Source organism: Podarcis cretensis (genome assembly GCF_951804945.1).
Source record: "Podarcis cretensis genome assembly, chromosome: 9".
In the NCBI taxonomy this organism is placed as follows: domain Eukaryota; kingdom Metazoa; phylum Chordata; class Lepidosauria; order Squamata; family Lacertidae; genus Podarcis; species Podarcis cretensis.
The window spans coordinates 14,766,455-14,786,448 of record NC_137178.1 but is presented as its reverse complement, the minus strand read 5'-3'; the positions used below and the strand labels follow the sequence as shown (position 1 = coordinate 14,786,448).

At 41.2% G+C, this 19,994-nt stretch overlaps 1 protein-coding gene across 5 annotated transcripts in view; it reads left to right on the top strand.

The window, feature by feature from the left end:
- WDFY3 (WD repeat and FYVE domain containing 3) overlaps positions 1-19,994 on the top strand; it is a 129,384-nt gene that overhangs the window by 88,335 nt on the left and 21,055 nt on the right. For 4 of the 5 annotated variants that reach the window (XM_079990653.1, XM_079990652.1, XM_079990650.1 and 1 more), the window contains 13 exons: positions 272-432; positions 1,085-1,314; positions 3,002-3,111; positions 4,479-4,661; positions 5,774-5,931; positions 6,310-6,387; positions 7,683-7,910; positions 9,061-9,114; positions 13,166-13,334; positions 14,794-14,957; positions 17,645-17,793; positions 18,108-18,228; positions 19,241-19,326. In XM_079990653.1, coding sequence (XP_079846779.1) covers positions 272-432; positions 1,085-1,314; positions 3,002-3,111; positions 4,479-4,661; positions 5,774-5,931; positions 6,310-6,387; positions 7,683-7,910; positions 9,061-9,114; positions 13,166-13,334; positions 14,794-14,957; positions 17,645-17,793; positions 18,108-18,228; positions 19,241-19,326 — 1,891 coding nt within the window. The remainder of the gene's footprint in view (positions 1-271; positions 433-1,084; positions 1,315-3,001; positions 3,112-4,478; positions 4,662-5,773; positions 5,932-6,309; positions 6,388-7,682; positions 7,911-9,060; positions 9,115-13,165; positions 13,335-14,793; positions 14,958-17,644; positions 17,794-18,107; positions 18,229-19,240; positions 19,327-19,994) is intronic. The other variant, XM_079990651.1, reaches the window with a different exon arrangement.

The window sequence follows — 19,994 nt, the reverse complement described above, 5'->3', positions numbered from 1 at the left end:
GGCCTTCATGGCCTAGGCACAGAAAATGCCCTCCATCTGCACTAAACCTTTTAGCAGGTGGCAAAGACATGGCCTTGTCACCAGTCCTGCTGGCTGGTGTGGTAGTGTTGGGAGTGATCGATTCCTCAGCAACTGGTAACGTTTGCATGTTAATCTGTCTTCCGGTTCGCAATTTAGCTTGGTTTCATTCTTAATGCTGTGCCTGTTTGACTGAAGGATGGGATGAAATTATTTGGGTAAAACGCTTTTTAACGCTGTCATTGTCATTTAGGTGAGGACGCATCTCTCCCTATTACAAGTGGAGGAAGCTATCATGTGCTTGTAAACAATGTGTTCTATTTCACCCAGCGTGTGGTGGATAAACTTTGGCAAGGCATGTTCAACAAGGAATCCAAGCTGCTTATAGAGTTCATAATCCAGTTAATTGCACAGGTATGCTTCTCTTCTTCTTCCTCATCCTACTATCATTATTTTGGCCTGCTTAACTTTATACATTGCAATATATACAAAGATAGGGAACCTCAGAGCCAGAGGCACTTTCCTTGCATGTTTTTGCCTGATTGGAATCTGTCCTTATATTCTGATGATGCCTCCTCCTTCCCTGGATGGAGGAGAACAGTGTGTGTGTGTGTGTGTGTGTGTGTAGCAACTAGTCTACTGTACAAAGGTAAAATTTCCCTGTGTTGTCTTGCCTTCTTTTGCCTCTGGCTCCGCCCACCACAGGCATGTGACCCTTGGAAAGATTACCCAGAAAGCAATATAGCCCCCTGGCTGTATGAATGTACAGATCATCAGATGGCTCTGTCTTAATGAACTCTCTATATATCTACCTCCTACTTCATTATGCTAAAGTTGCAAGTGTTTCATGGTCCTTTCCTGCAATTGAGACCAATTCCTACAGGGAAAAAATTGGAAGCTATTTTTACAAATTAATACTTGGCTATTTCCTTACACCTCAACACCGCGGTATGGTTTACTCTGATTAGAGTGGAAGAAGTATCTTTAAAAGCATGCTAATAAACTTGGGGTAATACAGAGATTCCATGTTTAAAACATGTTCATTTGCATTTTTTTGTTGCTTCAGTCAAAAAGAAGATCTCAGGGATTATCACTGGATGCCGTTTATCACTGCCTGAACAGGACCATCTTATACCAATTCTCGAGACCACACAAAACAGTTCCTCAGCAAGTTGCTCTCCTTGATTCTCTAAGGACACTTACTGTCAATCGAACTCTGATCTTGGGTCCTGGGAATCACGACCAAGAGTTCTTCAGCTGCCTGGCTCATTGCTTGATGAATCTGCATGCTGGGAGGTGAGCTCCTCACCAAGTGCACATACACCAGTTTGTTTAGAAAACTGTTTACTCTGTAAAATCGTCAGGTTCATTGTAATTGCCCCCCTCCCTTTTCCTAGTGGACATATTTCTGCAGCTGCAGCTTATAAGCTAGAAACAGTCACACATATTTCCATTTATCTTGCTTGCCAGTGAAGGGGCAACATACAGGAAATGTATAAATAAAATTCCAGTCATTCAAGGACACACAATTTAGGTAAAGACAGATGTAAAATTTCAAGAGAAGTCACAGTAGGTTCTTGATGCAGCTTTAGGTCTTACGTGACCAAGTGAACCATCAGTCTTGCTCTCTATCTCACACACGCTTCAGGTGAGGGAGTCTTTATGTTATGGTGCTTATGTATTAATTTTGTCCAAATGTTGAAACTCCTGAACAGAAATACATGAAACAGCCACGGTCATAATTTTCCTCATCTTCCTTCCTTGTCATGTGTAAACTAGGTTAACCTCAAGGGGTGGTGGGAGTATCATGTACTGAGCCCATAGAGATAGATACACATTTTTTTACTCTTCGCCTTTTAGGAAGGCCCACTTCTTTTTTTCTTAAAAAATATTTAGAGGTGTGGCAATCACACAGGTTCCCTGGACGTTTCACCGTCTATTGATCCCTCTGCCACCACTTGAATTCTCGCTGCCACCACCCAGGCCCTACCTGGTACAATACTGAGTCCAGTCAGGTTTAATTTGGAACATAAACTTCTGTTTATTTATTGCAGTTTAACAAGCGTGTGGTTTCATAAACGGTATCGGTCAATTACAATCGTAGGGTACCTATCCAGACCTGTAACTTCCGCTACCTGCTCTTATTCACTAAATCACCTCTCAGATATTTACTTGTCTACCTAGCTCCTAACTGTTCCTGACTCAACTTATTTCACTACACTAACTCAACCTACCCACAGACTCTATCCCAATTCACTCCCTTCAACCAACCACCCAACTCTCAACAAACTCCCCCCTTTGCCCCTCCCAAAGCTCGTTTTATAGTCCCTCTGACTCCACCCCCTGGGTAACTTGTTTAACTAATTCACCTCCAGCACTCTCATATGTTAACGTCCTAAGAGGTACTCTCATTTTCCTACTCATATTGAAATACTGCCCCTCAATGAGGCCAAACTTAGATTCACACAATGTTTAGGGGTATGTGTACCCCCAGGAAAAAAACACTGGGAAGGCCAGTCTAGATAAACATACAAACACACACACACACACACACACACACACACACACACACACACAAACACCTGCACTCCTAGCTAATGTAATGGAGACAGATACTGATCTAGCTTACTCCCTGAGGCGTTAGCTGTTTTTGTATGTGTTTGGAGGGTGAATGAGGGGGGGCATTCAAATATGCAGCCCCCCACCTCCTTTAGAAAGTGGTATAATTAGGAAACTTCATTCATTCATTTATTCAATTTCTTACCTGCCCTTCACTGTGAAGTCAAGAGGATGGGTTATAACAACTTTTTAAAGACAGTATTTAAAACAGTTTTTTATGTGATGGACCCTGTTTGTTTAGGTCAGGCTTCATCCAGGTACTGTTGAGAAATGGAGACCTCGTGCAGATCTTATGTATACTTTTTGTCCTGCATACAGTGTAACTCCTTCACTTCCATCTAACATTGTTGGATAATATTTGCAGCAGCGTAGATGGGTTTGGCCTGGAAGCAGAAGCCAGGATGACTACTTGGCATGTTATGATCCCTTCTGATGTCGAACCAGATGGAGTCTACAATCAAGATGTTAGTGAAGGTAATTATGCAGCTGGAGTCCATCCGTCTTAAATGTCAGTTAGTACGTTAGCTAATGTATTCCTCATGTCTTCCCTTAATCTTTCGGCTGTTTCATTTGAGAGTGGGGGTATGAGTTGTTTCCCAAGGAGCTATGAAGAAAAGATTGCAGGTGATAAACACTAGAATATAAAAGAAGCCATTTTGAAGTAGAGGCCAAGCCAGGACTAATCAGAGGTTAATTTTGAACAGAGGACCAGTAATACAGATTACAGGCTGCATATCTACCTTAAACAGATCCTGCCCAAACAGCAGTTAGGAATAATTAGGATTAGGTTTAATCCCTCTCACTCAGCAGGACCTGCCTCTCATGGAAAATGGCTAACAATTCAGAACTCGGGAGAAAGCAAGATTTATTACAGATCTGTTTTGCAAATCATTGAAGTAGGTAGCTAAAATGGAGTTAGGATAATGAAAGTGAAAAATAAGGAAGCCTCCAAATGACTGGCAGCAATTCCAGCATTGTCACAGCACAGACTTTCTGCTTCACTGGAAACCCTTCCGTTAAAAATTTCGCCAGCATCATTGCTGTTTCATCCTTGACACTGAAGAACTTGGGAACGCCATTGCATATTGGCTCAAAATGGAGGAAATCTAGTATTTGATACTATGAATCCCAGTCAGCACAAGATATTGTGTGACCTATAAACAGTGCTTTTTTTCTTGGGGTACTAGAAGAAAAAAAGCACTGCTTATAAATCCAAATGAATAGACTCAGGTTAATATAAATCATAGGAAAAGCTAACACTAGTGTCCTAATTGTGTTAGGAGTGGGGTGAATATTTAAAAGAGAGAGTCCAAAAGTGAATCTCCATTGTGTGGACAAGGCTCAAAATAAACTTGCTGTCCTCCTGCCCCCTGCCAATTCTAAAAGGTTTTTTTCCCCTCTACAATTCTATGATTCTGAACAAGGTAGTTTTGTGATTCAAGAATATTCACAAACCCCAGGTGCTTTTCTGAGGCAAGCACAGGTGGTTTGCTCCAAACTTAATTTTAGTCACACATTTGGGTTTTTTTGAGCTCTATCTCTCTCTCTCCCTCACTCCCTCATTCTTGTCTCTCATCCATTCTGCAGCTGACAGGTGCCTAGCTTTATCTTAGAGCAATTTGATTTTACCATCTGTTTAAACTGACGCTGTTTTCACTTGTTTTTAATTTGCTGCACTAGCTTGCATGTTGTTGTTGTTGTTTTACTATTTATTAAATTGTACTCTTTGTTTCGTGCTACTCTGTTAGCCACTCTAGAGCGATAAATCTGTGCTGAAGTTACAGGAGATTATCAAAATAAATGTGCATTTGTTCACTTTTGTGTCCTCTTTGTGTATTTAGGTCGCCAGCTTCTTTTAAAAGCTGTAAATCGTGTGTGGACAGAACTGTTCTACAGCAAGAAACAGGCTTTGGAGGAGGTATTCAAAGTATCTCTCCCCGTCAATGACAGGGGCCATGTGGATATTGCCCTTGTAAAGCCGCTTGTGGAAGAAGCCAGTTTAAAATGTTGGCAAAATCACTTGGGTAAGAGCAGCTATGCAGATTATTATTGTGTGGTATATAATTCTTTGGCAGCTTAGGCATATTTAAAACCCCTTAAATGTAGGGAGTAAGATGGGAGCAAAATGACATTGTCCTTGATTCCATCTGATGTTGGATAATTCGCCTTCCATTCTACCCATCCCAAAGGGCACCACTTCATCCCCTGCTTTTCATCCTAGGGAACAAGGGTTTCCTGTTCTTCACCCACAGGCAGTGTTACAAATGTGGAATGTGCTCTTTGAGGGATTTCCAATGTAACAGTGTAATATCTACCTGTTTAAAAGTATGTGGGATGGGAGTGTGTTTGTGGGAGAATGCTACCATCTAGATTAGCCTGCAGCTTTTCTGGGTATCGTTTTTGGTTTGTAGCAGGGTGGATTTGATTTAAATCAAATCGATTTAAATCACGATTTAAATCACTAGTCAGTAAGACTTGATTTAAATCATATTTTTTTTACAGAAAGGCTCAATCTTGCTGGTATAATCTTAATACTTACAACCATATGAAGGTTTCATTTTGGAATAATAAATTTTCAGAGTAGTTTTTAGTTATATAAAAAAATACTGATTTGGTTATACTATTAGAAATACATAGATAATTATGAAATTATGGTGAAGTTTAAGAAGTTAACTGTTCATATCTGGACAACTTTTCTGCTGTACTTCATTGGAAGGAGAAAAATAATCATTTCCTTAATAAACATTTAAACAATTTATTTAACTAAAAAAATAACATTATAGCATATGTAGCCATGTTTGTTAACTGATGTGGTTAATTTTATTTATTAATTTTTAAAAATTAGACTGAGTTTTAGCACACATGAAAAACTTAAAACAAATCCTTATTTCCTGATGAATAGCCTTTGGACTATAACGTAACTTAAATAGAAGACTATATTTGGAAAGATTTTTCCTCCGAAAGCATTTTATTTTAAAAATCCAATTTAAAAATTTAAAAATCCAAAAATAATCCAATTTTATTATTTCGTTTTTTTAAAAAAAATCATTGATTTTTACCCACCCTGGTTTGTAGATGTGCTAGTAGGGTCCAGTAAATACGCTTTGAAAACCCCCAACTCTTCTTGGCATTCTAGCTCATGAAAAGAAAAGCATCAGTAGAGGAGAAGCCTTGGCTCCGACTACCCAGTCCAAGCTCTCCCGGGTCAGCAGTGGATTTGGTCTTTCCAAGCTAACAGGATCGAGAAGAAACCGAAAAGAAAGCGGTCTTAACAAACATAATCTATCCACGCAGGTATTGCATAGCATTTAAAGACACACAGATAATACAAAGGAAAAAAATAGTCATCCCTTATATGTACAGTATAACAAATTGATTGATGATTTAGCCTGTCTTAATAAATCCCCCCTTCACTATATTCTGTTACTTAGATTTTAAACTGCCTGAATGTTAAGTACTGTGGCCTTAATCCACCATAGCAGTTTCAAGTAGAAATACTTTGCTAGATTAGAGGTATTGTTTTATTGTAAAAATTGCAGCATAACTACTATCTACCATAATTCCATATGTAATCCACACTACTTGAAGTTTTCAGGGTTCTTCTATATGTAAGTTGTTTTAAGGACAAGCTCTTTTCTGCACACATTAATATATTCATTATTTTTCTGTTAGGAGATCTCTCAATGGATGTTTACTCACATAGCAGTGGTTCGAGACTTGGTAGATATGCAGTATAAAGAATACCAAGAGGTAAATGAGAGCAGTAATCAAACCAAATGCTTTTATCAAATTTGCATGAGCATTGTATTTAAAAGTGGTTTCTTTATTTTGTTTCATTTTATTTATAAAGAAATCTTTTATTTTGCTTTTCTGTTTTAAATTTGTAAGTCCCAAAGTGGTTTGTGATATACATAAAGCAACCAAAGTAAAAAATAACAACTAAAACATTTTTACAGAGTCATGCAATTTAAACTATACCATCCAGAACCAAAGAAGAACTCAGTATCAGTAGTCAGGAAATGCCAGAATAGAAAGATCTTTTCCTGTCTGCAGAAGTACCACATTGTCTATTTTCTCCAGGTCTCCATGGGGAGCTCATTCCACAAATTGGGCATCACAATGAAAAAGGCCTTATTCAAACTTGTCAGTACAATCGGAAGATCCCCACCCATAGATAGTTCTTGCTAAGAAACATACACCATGCAGAGATAAGATAATGATCATATCCTTTTGATAGGAGATTTCAGTATTTTCAGAATCTGTTGAAATTTTCATACAATTCATGAATCTACCCTAAGACTGTGTTCCTTAGCATCATAGATGGAATATGAATAAGGCTAGTCCTTCTCAACCAGCCATCTCCTAAATTAAAGAGAGTTCTTTATGTGGCTGCCCTTCAACTGGAGAGAAGGCCCTATCAGCCGTTAAGAGGAGAGCACCCATAACTCAGTGGTATATATGCTTTGCGTGTAGATGTCTCAGATAAAATCCCTGGCATCTCCAATTAGGTAGCAAGTGATAGGAGAGAATTCTTTCAGAAACTCTTCTTAAGTGCGGACTGTACTGGGATAAAGCAGCTTCATATGTTTATAGAAAGATTTGTGGTGCTGGCAGCCTAGGAGCAGTGCTAGAGCTGCTTAAGGAACACGTACAGATTTAAGTACAAGTACACAAGTACACCCTTTTTATAGACAACACACTTTATAATTATGTAATTATGAACTATGTAAATAACAAATCCCGTGCAAGGACAGTTCACAACTTGAGTTTTTAAGCTCTGAAATAGAGGAAAACAGCATGAATATCCAACTTTGCACCTTGAACCTTTTAAAAGACTTTGTTTTATTTTCATTTATTAAATTTATATACCGTCCTTCCGAGGATCACAAGGCAGTTTAAAATGCCTTGGGCTTCTTTGCTGCCGTGCCTCATGAGAATCTATGTCAGTTAGAATCACGGTACAAGGGAGCTTACTTGATTCTGCATGCCATTTATGACACGTGATTTTGCACACCATGGCAGTTAACCTGTAGCGTCCTTTCCAGCGTCAGCAGAATGCGTTGAAGTATGTGACAGAAGAGTGGTCTCAGATTGAATACGAGTTGTTACGGGAGAGAGGACTGTGGGGCCCTCCTATTGGCTCTCACCTGGACAAGTGGATGCTGGAGATGACAGAAGGTCCCTGTCGAATGAGGAAGAAGATGGTGCGAAATGACATGTTTTATATTCAGTATCCTTACATGCCGGATACTGAACATGAGACAAATATGCTGGTAAGTGCAGTTACAGGAGGGCAGTAGCTTTTAGCTGTAGCAATGCATTGGCTTATTTCTTGTAACATTGCCAAGAAGGTCCATCGCCGATTGGATAATGCGTTTCTGGTGGTGCTCAGCTATGGGTTTATGGATGGACATTGATTCCCCTTCAAGTGCATATCAGCAAATATTTGCACTAGCTCCCTGAACCATGCAGCCATGGGCGTTGTCTTTTTGCAGCCTCTGGATTCCTGTTGATTAATTTTCCAGTTGGAGGATAGCAGAAGTAAAGTGGGCTGTGGCTTCGCTCTGCTCTAACAGGAAGGCCAGACTATACCACCTACAATGTACCAAGCCAGGTACAGCCCACCTACCATGGTGCTTCATAGCCCCCTTGTATTTGCAGTCCTAGGCAGGTAGCAAAAACATGAGGTTAATTAAGGTGCATCTCTTAACAGCGTTCGGAACTCCCATTGTTCTGGGCGCATTTTGCGACAGGGAATTTCATTAGCGCAAACAGTTTCTGAGCTCTGGGTGCAGTACTGCGCCTAAGGTTTCAGATTAAAACTGCAGAGTGGAAGGAAAAGAGGACCTTTTTCAACCTCCCTACTTCCAGATACTCTCTGAAGACTGGAGAAGGACTAGACCATGTGAAAAATGAACATAATATTTTAGCTGCAGTTCATTTTCAGCTTTGTATTCTTCTTATAAAAAAAGTGCCATTGTTTGCCCGTAACCTAGGTTTAGGGTGCCATTTAGCTCCTAGCTTTCATATCTCAGTTTCTCACACTGTCTCTTCATAGTCCATCATATTTGAAGATTGAGTTTGTAGGCAAGTGCAGAATCAAAGCAGCAGTGTGAGCTGTTAATTTGATCCACTGATAATCAACAAGATTTTAATTGAATTGCTAAAATATTGCGTATGCCTCTTGTGCAAGAACTTTGTGATTAAATTGAGCTTTACCTTGTGCTAGTTTTAGCAAATTTTAAGGTTCGAGCTTCTATGTTGTTATTTTTCCTGCTTTGCATTTCCTGGTGTGGAGAAAATTAGAAGTTCAGTCGTTACCTTTTTTGCCCACTAATGCTCTGACAGTTTTAGTCGCATCATGCATTCTTCCTCAACATGATATTTCCCCTGATGTTTCTATACTTAATACCCTATTTTCAGTCTGACTTCTCAAGTAAGCCTCCTGAGACATCTGACGATACCATTCCTCAAAAGGTAAAGAGAGAAAACTCTCCACGGGTGGCAAAACAGATAGAAACTTCTCTGTGCATGTTAGGCAACCTTAACAAGGCTTCTCTGGTTGGCTTTCAACGTGCTTCCTCAGTAACTCTGTCGTAGGGTTAATGATATACTAAGAGGATGTGGCTGTGTTCTCTTCAGTCTTCACCTAATACAATGTCTATGTAGCTCTTTCTGTCTGTGTTGCACACTAACAAGCTGTGATGGGCTGTGCTGTCACTATTCTCACTGTATAAACATGTACCAGCTCGAAATTAGAACTAATGGACTATGATGTGTTTAGTGATGGGCAGTTTGGACATTCATGCACTTAGCCTAATCAGTGCTGGCCTAATGTTTTTGCACTGTTAAGACAATCTCACCTGTTCATGGCACTGTGCTGGCAAAGCACTTGACTCACCTTGTCCCATACGTGTATTTGGGACCATTAATTGCTGCTTTCTGCCCCCTTGTTAACATAAACATTTTCTATGTGCTTCTAATGGGGAACATGGGATGTACGTCCTGGAATGCATTCCTTTCTGTTCATGAACAACTATATTGCATTCCACTGATATTTAATTCCCAAAATATGTTGCGAAGAAAGCTCCAACATTATATTTCCTTTGCAAATAGTCCTATCTAGGTCACACAAAAATACAGATCAAAATTTTTTAATAAATTTGCTCATCACTAAGTACAATATGCCTTCACTCATTTTGAATTACTTGTCAAACCAACATTTTGGAAGGTGATGCCTTAATATATTTTTTGGCTCTTGGTGGACTTGCTAAAAACGTGTCTGTTCTCTAGGTGGCCTATCTCTTATGTCCATAGGACTAGGTTAACAAATCATCATCATATAAATGAACTGTTCTTTTAAAAAACCTCAAGCATAATTGGAGATTTTAGGGAGCATCTAGAGAAGAACTTTGGCTGAGTTCTTGATCTTTTCCAATAGGCTTCAGGATGAAGTGCAGTGCTTATTACCTTCCTAACCTTATATTGCCTAATCTTCATTTCTGAGAGATACAGGGGGACTGCGATCTACATGTTAATTGCATTATTAACTAATTAATTCCAGGCATAAGTATTTGGACTTGAATGCAACCGTCTGTATACATTATTAGCATAGTTTCCTCTTTGACCCCTGAATTTTCTTCAGAGAGTTGGGGGGCAACTTTGGGAAGGGAGGAGAATTTCCATTGCACAAGCACAAATAAGACAACTTCATTGGATGTGACCTAGTATAATAATGTGTACATCATACTCCTGTGGGAGGGAGCCTCCATCTCGAGATCCTGATTTGGCCCACCAGACCTCTGAATTTGGCCCATGAGGCTTTTTGTGCAAACCACATCCACCTGTCAGTCACTTGACATCATGTGAGCTCAGGTGTGGAGCTCTCTTATCTCCAATCTGATCTTATTTTTTATCTTAGTGCTGTGCTCCCAAGCTCTGAGATTGGAGATAAGAGAAATGTGGCTTGTTCTTTGACAGTAAAAGGCAGCATTTCCACCCACCCAAAAGAGTCTCCCTTTGCATTCCCAATTTGAATTCAAGAAATGAGAATGAGAATTTATTAATTTCAGTCACAGACCAGTTCCAGCTCACATACTATATCAGGGAAGTCATAAAACATGATAGGGATATATTTGAGTTTGCAATTGGGTATAACAGGAGCAATACAGATATAGCAGCAGTTAAAAATATATAAGGTATATCTTAATCACTAAAATACAACCTAAAATTGTCATTTAAGGCCTTGGTCATTATGGTAGCACAGCTTGTTCCCTAAGTTTTGTGGCAGTCACACAGAATTTGGCCACCCTTAGCATGATCTCTGGATCCTTGTCCTCTACCAGGGATTTTAGACATTGAAGTTCAGACCCATTTGGAGATTTATGTATAGCAGGGATAATAAATGCTGAGCGTATATCCCCGTAGAAGCGACAGCGTAACAAGGCATGAGAGACAGTTTCTATCTCCATCAAGACGCAGGAGCAGACTTGTTCTGCGTAAGGTTTACCCTCAAATCTGCCCTGCAATAAGGCAGATGGCAGCCCATTGAATCTAGCGAGGGTAAACGACCATCTGTATTTAGGTATTTGTAATTTTGACAGAGGGACGCAGGTGGCGCTGTGGGTTAAAGCCTCAGCGCCTAGGGCTTGCCGATCGAAAGGTCGGCGGTTCGAATCCCTGCGGCGGGGTGCGCTCCCGCTGCTCGGTCCCAGCGCCTGCCAACCTAGCAGTTCGAAAGCACCTCCGGGTGCAAGTAGATAAATAGGGACCGCTTACCAGCGGGAAGGTAAACGGCGTTTCCGTGTGCGGCTCTGGCTCTGGCTCTGGCTCTGGCCAGAGCAGCGATGTCACGCTGGCCACGTGACCCGGAAGTGTCTCTGGACAGCGCTGGCCCCTGGCCTCTTAAGTGAGATGGGCGCACAACCCCAGAGTCTGTCAAGACTGGCCCGTACGGGCAGGGGTACCTTTACCTTTACCTTTTTAATTTTGACAGACATTTTGCTGAGGTAAACCCTCTCCCATTATCTATTATTGTTGGGTGTTTATTCATCTCACTCACGTGACAGTGCAGTTCCACACCCCAAATTTGTTGGCGGATTATTGCTGTAGCTTTCTCATAACCTACAGCTATCAAGGCCTGTGGGGAGAACCCCAAGCCTCTTAGCTTTTTGTGCAGTGTAGCTTTCCATTTGGATTCATAGGAATCCAGTAGGGTTACCGGAGCCAACCCGACGGGGAAAAACAAGTTTTAGCCAGTAATGGATCTTCAGGGTCCATATCCAAGCGCTGACAGGGATTTGCCTGACCTCCAAGGAACTCAAATGAAGAGCAAGCGCAGCAAAGGAAAAACATAAAATTGACATACTGGGGCTAATGCACCAACCTTATCAAAATGACCCACAGAGGGTGAGCCCGGCCCTCTGCCTGATCCACTTCTCTGTATTACCCATTATTTCTACTAAAATAAATGGAGGTTAGAGTCGATTCTCTCGACCCAGTTGGCATGTTAGTAACACTTGTTGCTTGGATGTCTGTAGAATTTGGCATGGGGTCAAGTGATTTTTATGAATGTTGCCTCACTTGCAGTTCTTCACCACACTAGCGTAAAGATGATAAACGCTGGTTACTCAAAAGTTGTGGGGTGATAAGTGCTCTGAGCCCACGGAGAAGCAGTCGCATCACTGTTCTCTGCAGAAAGAAACTCCACAGATGTATTTCACTAGTAATGAGAATGAAGAGAAGTGGACTAAAATAGAAATTTGGTAAAACATTATAGCGTTCCAGAAAACATTTCTTCTTCTTTGATGACCTGTGAAGTTCCTGTAAAACATGATTGGAGCTTTGGCAAAAATGCAAAATCCCCCCTCCCCCCCCCAAAAAAAAAATAGATCCACTTTTACCATTGCACTCAACATTTAGTTTTGGTCATGAGACCTTGGCCATTAGGGAGCATGCAGCTGTGTTTGATTGCAGCCCAACAAATAGAAAAAGAAACATAGCATGTATATTGTGTGAGCTAACACCAAACAGCACTTTGGTTCTTGAGCACCACATCCATATGAACAAATTACGATAGCTTTCCTGCCTCCCCCATTCTCTGCGCATAATCATAAAATCATAGAATTGTAATATCATAATTAAAGTAATAGTGTGGGAGTTAATAATAGGTCTAAATTAATCGCCATCAGTTTCTCTACATCCTTGCACTTTGGTTAACATTTCAGTGTTTAAAGAAAATACCTGAATTGGCTGGAATGATGAGGTGCCAGTTCTTTTGTGATGATTCACAAAGCACCGAACACATTTTGCTAACTTTTACGTTCATCGAGCAGCATTTAATTTTTGATCCTCTTTCCAGCAACAATAGGTTCATTCCAAATCTAGCTGATTTGCCTATTGGACGCTTAATCAGTTTACAGTTGGCTGCCTCCAGCTACAACACTTAGCAGGTTCTGAACATAGATTTATATTTAGGGTATGTTTGAGTTGGTTTTGCCAAACGTTTTTATTCTGTTGTTGTTTAAAGAAACCTGCGCGCTACCGAAGAGCTATAAGCTATGACAGCAAAGAATACTACATGCGTCTGGCTTCTGGAAACCCTGCTGTCTTCCAAGACACTGTCGAAGAGAGCTCTGAAGGAGAAACTGCTCAGCAGGAGCCAGAACATGGGGAAGATACTATTGCAAGAGTTAAAGGTGGGTGTTTTCGCACATACCTCTGTATGCATAGGCATGCTTGGCAAGTTGAAGTTATTTATGCTGTATTTCCCTATAGGGAAGTAAGCACAAGCAGCAAGCTGTTCTTGAGTGTGATGGCAGACATTCACAATTTTTACATTCATAGGTTATTTAGGACAAGGCAGAAGTCTTCAGCAGACCCGACATCTGCTGATACGTGAATTGTGACCATTGTAATACTTTAGTGGCCTCCCTAAATGTGTGAATCACCCCAAAGATGCTAAAACGGTTGCTTAAGAAAGATTTGAATCTGTCTTGTCTAGTAGTCCTTCCCTATCATTAGGGAATTGGTCAACTTCCAGTCACTTTTGCATCTAGAATTTTTTGTTGTTGTGGGAAAAAAGATGCATAAAATTGCATTTAAATGTTTTAAATTCTATATATATATATTAATGCATTCCTGCAAAACATGCATTTTAAAACATATTTTGATAGTTTAGTGTGCTGAGAATTGTATTGCAGCGTTCAGAGGAATGCAAAACCTGAGGACACTTAAGTTCTGTTAGTGTATTTAGTCGAAGTGGTCACTTCATATTGACCAGGCCACTTCACACTGGAATTTGTAAAGATCAGATTCACTAATTATCCCTATGTATCAGCGCAGTGTGTTTGTAAAAGTGGGCATGCCTCCTTTGATTTCCCATTTCCCTTGACTACATAGCATGCGAACAGCTTGTATGACTTAAACTTGCATTAAGATTCTCAGTCCGGGAGCTTGGGGGGGATATTCCGTTTTAGCCCCACAACAAATAATGGGAGTGTGTGACTTATCTGAGATCACCCACTGACCTTCATTCCTGAGCAAGGACCATGGATCCATTGACTGCCCTTGGCCTGACAGTTCTCAGACTCAGCTGGTCCTGCAGAAATTCTACCAGTTTTTAGCTGTAGGATTTGGGGTGGGCTTTGAGCCTTAAGAGGGGACGCAGGTGGCGCTGTGGGTTAAAGCCTCAGCGCCTAGGACTTGCCGATCGAAAGGTCGGCGGTTCGAATCCCTGCGGCGGGGTGCGCTCCCGCTGCTCGGTCCCAGCGCCTGCCAACCTAGCAGCTCGAAAGCACCTCCGGGTGCAAGTAGATAAATAGGGACCGCTTACCAGTGGGAAGGTAAACGGCGTTTCTGTGTGCGGCTCTGGCTCGCCAGAGCAGCGATGTCACGCTGGCCACGTGACCCGGAAGTGTCTCCGGACAGCGCTGGCCCCCGGCCTCTTAAGTGAGATGGGCGCACAACCCCAGAGTCTGTCAAGACTGGCCCATATGGGCAGGGGTACCTTTACCTTTACCTTTACCTTTGAGCCTTAAGTAGAGTGAAACAGTTCTTTACTGGCATGGACTTGTCAATATGCAGCCCTGCTCACGTACCACGCCAAGTTCAGTGACTTACAGACAAATGTGCTGCTGGTTTGATTGCTTCATGCAGGCCTTGTTAAACCGCCACTGAAGAGATCTCGTTCCGCACCTGATGGTGGTGATGAGGAGACTCAGGAGCAGCTGCAGGATCAAATAGCTGAGAGCAGCTCTATAGATGAAGAGGAGAAAACCGATAACACAACTTTGCTTCGACTGCTCGAAGAAGGGGAGAAGGTATAAGCCAGCATTTAATGCTCTTTTTGGTCTCTCAGTTACTGAACCTAGCAAGCTGTTGTGTGGAGGCTTCTCTAGTGCCTCTAGTCTCCGAAGCAGTTCATCCATCATTCAAAATGAACATGGCATAGAGGGGTTGTGGAGTACGCGTGTGTGATATCTCACAAAAATGTCATGCATTGTATCCAACTAAGTTGTCTCGTTCACACAAGGACTTCCAACTTTAGCTGTGGAATTCCCTCTCCTCTTGTTTCCTATCCTTGCCCCATGTCCCCAACCCACCCCCCAAAAAAATCAGTTCTGGAGAGGGGAACCCTCAAAACAGATTTGGGGGGAGGGGAGGGGAGAGGGGAAGTTCCATTATGGAAGTGGAAGTCCTTGCATGAACAAATTGGCCTGTTGGATACAACCCACAGTTTCCTAACCCAAACGCAGAATTGTTAATTAAACGGTGACAGAGCCCCTCGCAGGAAACCTAACATGGCTGAATAATTCTAACCCACTGTGGATTTAACCTTCAGTTAAGCTCTTCTTCTTTTTTTACACCTTTGATATAAGAATGATTCTTTTTTTCACCTGGCAAACACTTTTAAATTGGAACTCAGCCTTAAAATTCAGTGAATTACTAGAGTACCTTTGTTCCTTAAGTTTGCATGAGCACGTTTAATTGTGGTTGGGAAACAGTTTTATGAAACATTGACATAATAGGTTCTGAAGTGCTGTTGAGAATGCTCATAATAAATAGGCTTACCTTGGAAAATGTCTGTTGCTTTCAGTGATGAGTGTCCTCATTTAAAACAAATGTCATACTGTTTTTGGCATAGTTTAGAAACAGTACTCCACATAGAGTCCCATCTTTCAAATCCTGTAGCACAGGTTTGTGGAACCTCAGGCCCTTGAACTGGCCCTCAGAACTTTCTCCAGGCTTCACCCCTTCTGAGACCCTGCTCAGCACCCTGTTCAAATGCTTTTTGATAAAGCTGCCATGATGCCTCTTGCTTACCTATCGCAACCAGCTGCATAAATCTCACTCTATGGAAGGCAGTAGAATATTTCCTTAATGCTATGTGCTTTGCAGTTTTATTATTCGGAAGCATTATAAATAAGCATTATGTAATAGTTCCTTGTACAATTTCAAATCCTTATCTTCTGGCATGCAAAAGGGGAGGATCCAATTTTGGATGCCAGAACATAGTTTGTATGAGTTGCAAATGCCTTTGACTGGCAGATGAAAACTTAGTATACGCCGTAGAATCAACATGACAATGGCTGGGAAAGTTTTCACATTGCCTCCTCTCGAATGTCAGATTATGCGTGGAATAAATAGACCTCTCGAGGTGATTTGTTGCCTTTGCATTCATCCTCACTCAGTGTCATTGTGGCTTCCTAGTTTATAAGGACATGAAGGTCAGGTCCCCAGGCACCACTGACGCAAGAAAATAACAACTGGGAAGTGTTGCTTGTACTGCAATAATCACTTCCATTTTTTCATTCTGTCTTGGCTATAAACAGGACCCTCTCCTCCTATAATTTAATCAAAAAGAACATTATAGGGCCGAGGTTATTTAAATGCTGATGCTTGCATTTCAAAATTAAATCAATGGGTTGCTCTTTATATTTTTACCATTCCTTGTCCTTTGGCATGCCTTTTTCCTTTATCATATCTGAGGAGCAGAAAGGGGAGGGATAAGTCACAATCTAGCCAGAATTAAACACATTCAAGTCCTGTTGATACTGCCTTATTTCATCCTCTTCAAGCATCTTATTTTAGGTAGTCCCCATAACATGTTGCAGTTATAGTAGCTTAGCACTGATTTTCCTATGTTGGATTTTTATGCCTATCCATCTGTCAAATTCATGGATCCAAGGGCAGGTTATTCAGCTCCATAGTATCATGCAAAGCTTTCGACAACACCATTGCTCAACTCTTCTCTTTTACACGAAACTCTGTTCGTCAAGACAAAGATCTCCAATTTCAACTATAGGACCAGATTAGTTTTCTTGAGGGTTGCCATACAAGCCTAACCTCCAAGAAGATACAACTGGCCTTGGTTTTATTTCATTCCATATAAATAGTTATCCCTCTTAAAGATTTCAAGTTTCCCTTGGACTAAATGGTCCTTTGAGCGCTCTCCTGTCTTCTCATTGAATCTTCGGTTGCAGTCATTTTTTCTCAGATTGAGTTTTAAATGCTGTTTGTGAGTGTTGATATGGCCTGCAGGGTGGTGTTGTGGTGTAAACCACTGAGCCTCTTGAGCTTGCTGATTGGAAGGTCGGCGGTTCGAATCCCTGCTCTGTCCCAGCTCCTGCCAACCTAGCAGTTCGAAAGCACACCAGTGCAAGTAGATAAATAGGTACCTCTGCGGTGGGAAGGTAAATGGCATTTCCGTGCGCACTGGGTTCCATCACGGTGTCCTGTTATGCCAGAAGCAATTTAGTCATGCTGGCCACATGACCCAGAAAGCTGTCTGTGGACAAACGCTGGCTCCCTTGGCCTGAAAGCGAGATGAGCGTCACAACCCCGTAGTCGCCTTTGACTGGACTTAACTGCCCAGGGGTCCTTTAGCTTTTACCTTAACAGGGTAATTACTCCCCCCCCCCAATACTCCAAAGGGCCTATAAGCATAGTCATGTACATATCCTTATTTATTTATCATGTTTTCATTAAATATGTGCTTATATTACAGATTCAACACATGTACCGCTGTGCTCGGGTTCAAGGCCTAGACACCAGTGAGGGGCTCCTCCTCTTTGGCAAAGAGCACTTTTATGTGATTGATGGCTATACCATGACCGCCACCAGAGAAATACGGGACATTGAAACCCTTCCTCTAAAGTGAGTTAGGCGTGACATTTTTTGAAATTGTAAGAGAGAAACAATGTCTCCCTGTTAGAAAGTATTACAACATCAGGATTATAAGAAACCCTCCTGACTATAGCTCTTAAATGCATCTCCAAAAACAGCACTGCACCTTAAATAGAAATATGCAAAATCTGTACGTGACTCTGTAGTTATTGTATCATAGTTTTGACAGTGTTCGTAATGGTTTATGAAGCCAAATATGACTATGGAATACGAGTGGGTGAAATCAGATTTGCTATGTATAGTCTTATATTTATAGTTTCTCTCCTACCTTTTACTGTCTACAGTATGCATGAGCCAATTATACCCAGAGGAGCCCGACAGGGTCCAAGTCAACTCAAAAGGACATGCAGTATTTTTGCATACGAGGATATTAAGGAAGTGCACAAAAGAAGATACCTGTTACAGGTATTGTTTCTAGTGGGGAATAGCAGGGTTTCATAAATATTTTATTTATTTCATAATTTCATGAAACTTACACACTACTTGATTGGTTTTTAAAAAAACAACAACCGCAAAGCAATTTACAAGAAGAAAAAACAAGAAAATAATGGGGGGGAAATCACAAACATACTTTATAACAAACAAAGGCTGAAATACTAAAACATTTAAAAATTACCGTACCTTTCTAAGCATCTGGGTAGGCTTGTCTAAACCAGAATGTTTTTAGCAGGCCCCAAAAAGATTACAGTGGTACCTCTGGATGCGAACGGGATCCGTTCCGGAGCCCTGTTCGCATCCTGAAGCGAACGCAACCCGCATCTGCGCGGGTCGCGATTCACCGCTTCCGCGCATATGCGTGATATCATTTTGAGTGTCAGCGCGAGCGGCGAAACCCAGAAGTAACGCGCTCTGTTACTTCCAGGTTGCGGCGGAGCGCAACCTGATAATATTCACCCCGAAGCTACTTCAACCTGAGGTATGACTGTACAGTAACGGCACCTGCTTGATCTCAACAGGCAAGGCGTTCCAAAGTGTAGGTGTTGCCACACTAAACAATCAAGTTTTTACAAATGTGGAACAGGTATTATGTGGCACTTGTATTAGCGCCAGTTCCGCCAATCAAAGCAGTCAAGTGGGCACATGCGCAGTAAGGCGATCTCATAGGAAAACTGGTTCCAAGTTGTTAAGAGCTTTATATTTTATAGGCTCTGGCGTCCCCCTGCCACTTGCTTAAGGTGGGATAAAACCCTACACATAATATATATTGTAGTCTTTTTATTAAACATTTTAGTCTGGAAGCTTCGGTGCATTGTAAACCCTGACAAAGGGATTAGGGGTGCTTTTTAAAGCACAGTTTGCAGGCGTAAGTTGGCTTCATACCTAGGTAAAAAAGGACTGACTTTGGCTTCATGAAAGTCCACTGCAATTACTCTTCTGTGCTTTGACAACGTTTTTAAAACCTGCCATTTCTTTGCAGCCAATTGCTGTTGAAGTCTTCTCTGGAGATGGACGCAACTATCTTCTTGCTTTTCAGAAAGGAGTGAGGAATAAAGTCTACCAAAGGTATTTCCATTCGTATTATTTATAATAAGAGTACTTATAACAAGCATATTGGCAAGGCAGCCATGGCAAAGGCTTGCCTCTTCAAAAGGGCTTGAGAGAATTTGATGTTTATAACCAATACCAATAGGGTCTATTAGGCTTGTGTGTTGAGCATGCTCTTCTATTGATATTAGGCAAGAATATTAATAGAGGGGAAAATTGTAGACATTTGACCACAAATGAGAAACAATTCCATATTGAGTTTTTATTGACCACGAGGAAATGTTAACATTTAACACTGCATTATCCCCTGCCCTTCTGCTGCCCATTCATCCATTGTGGGAATTCCTCTTAACAGGGAGTGAAATGAAAATTAGGCCACAGCAGCAGCTAGCCTATATTATGCTAAACATAGTCTTATTACAAAGACAAGAGAATTATTTCATCTCAACTTGCTCCTAATAATTCAGCCTGCCTTAGAAAGAGGGCAGCCAAACAGTAGAGCTCAAGAACCCATCTGTCAAGATCATCTGAGAAGTGAGCTCAGTAGGCAGAAAGGCATGTTGCATTTGCTGAAAATCTCAGACACCCCAGCGACACATGTAACACTACACAGCATGAATATAGGTGGGATCTCCTCTGTCCTCTTATAGATCTTCAGTCTGGGATTTTACTAACCAGAGTAATTC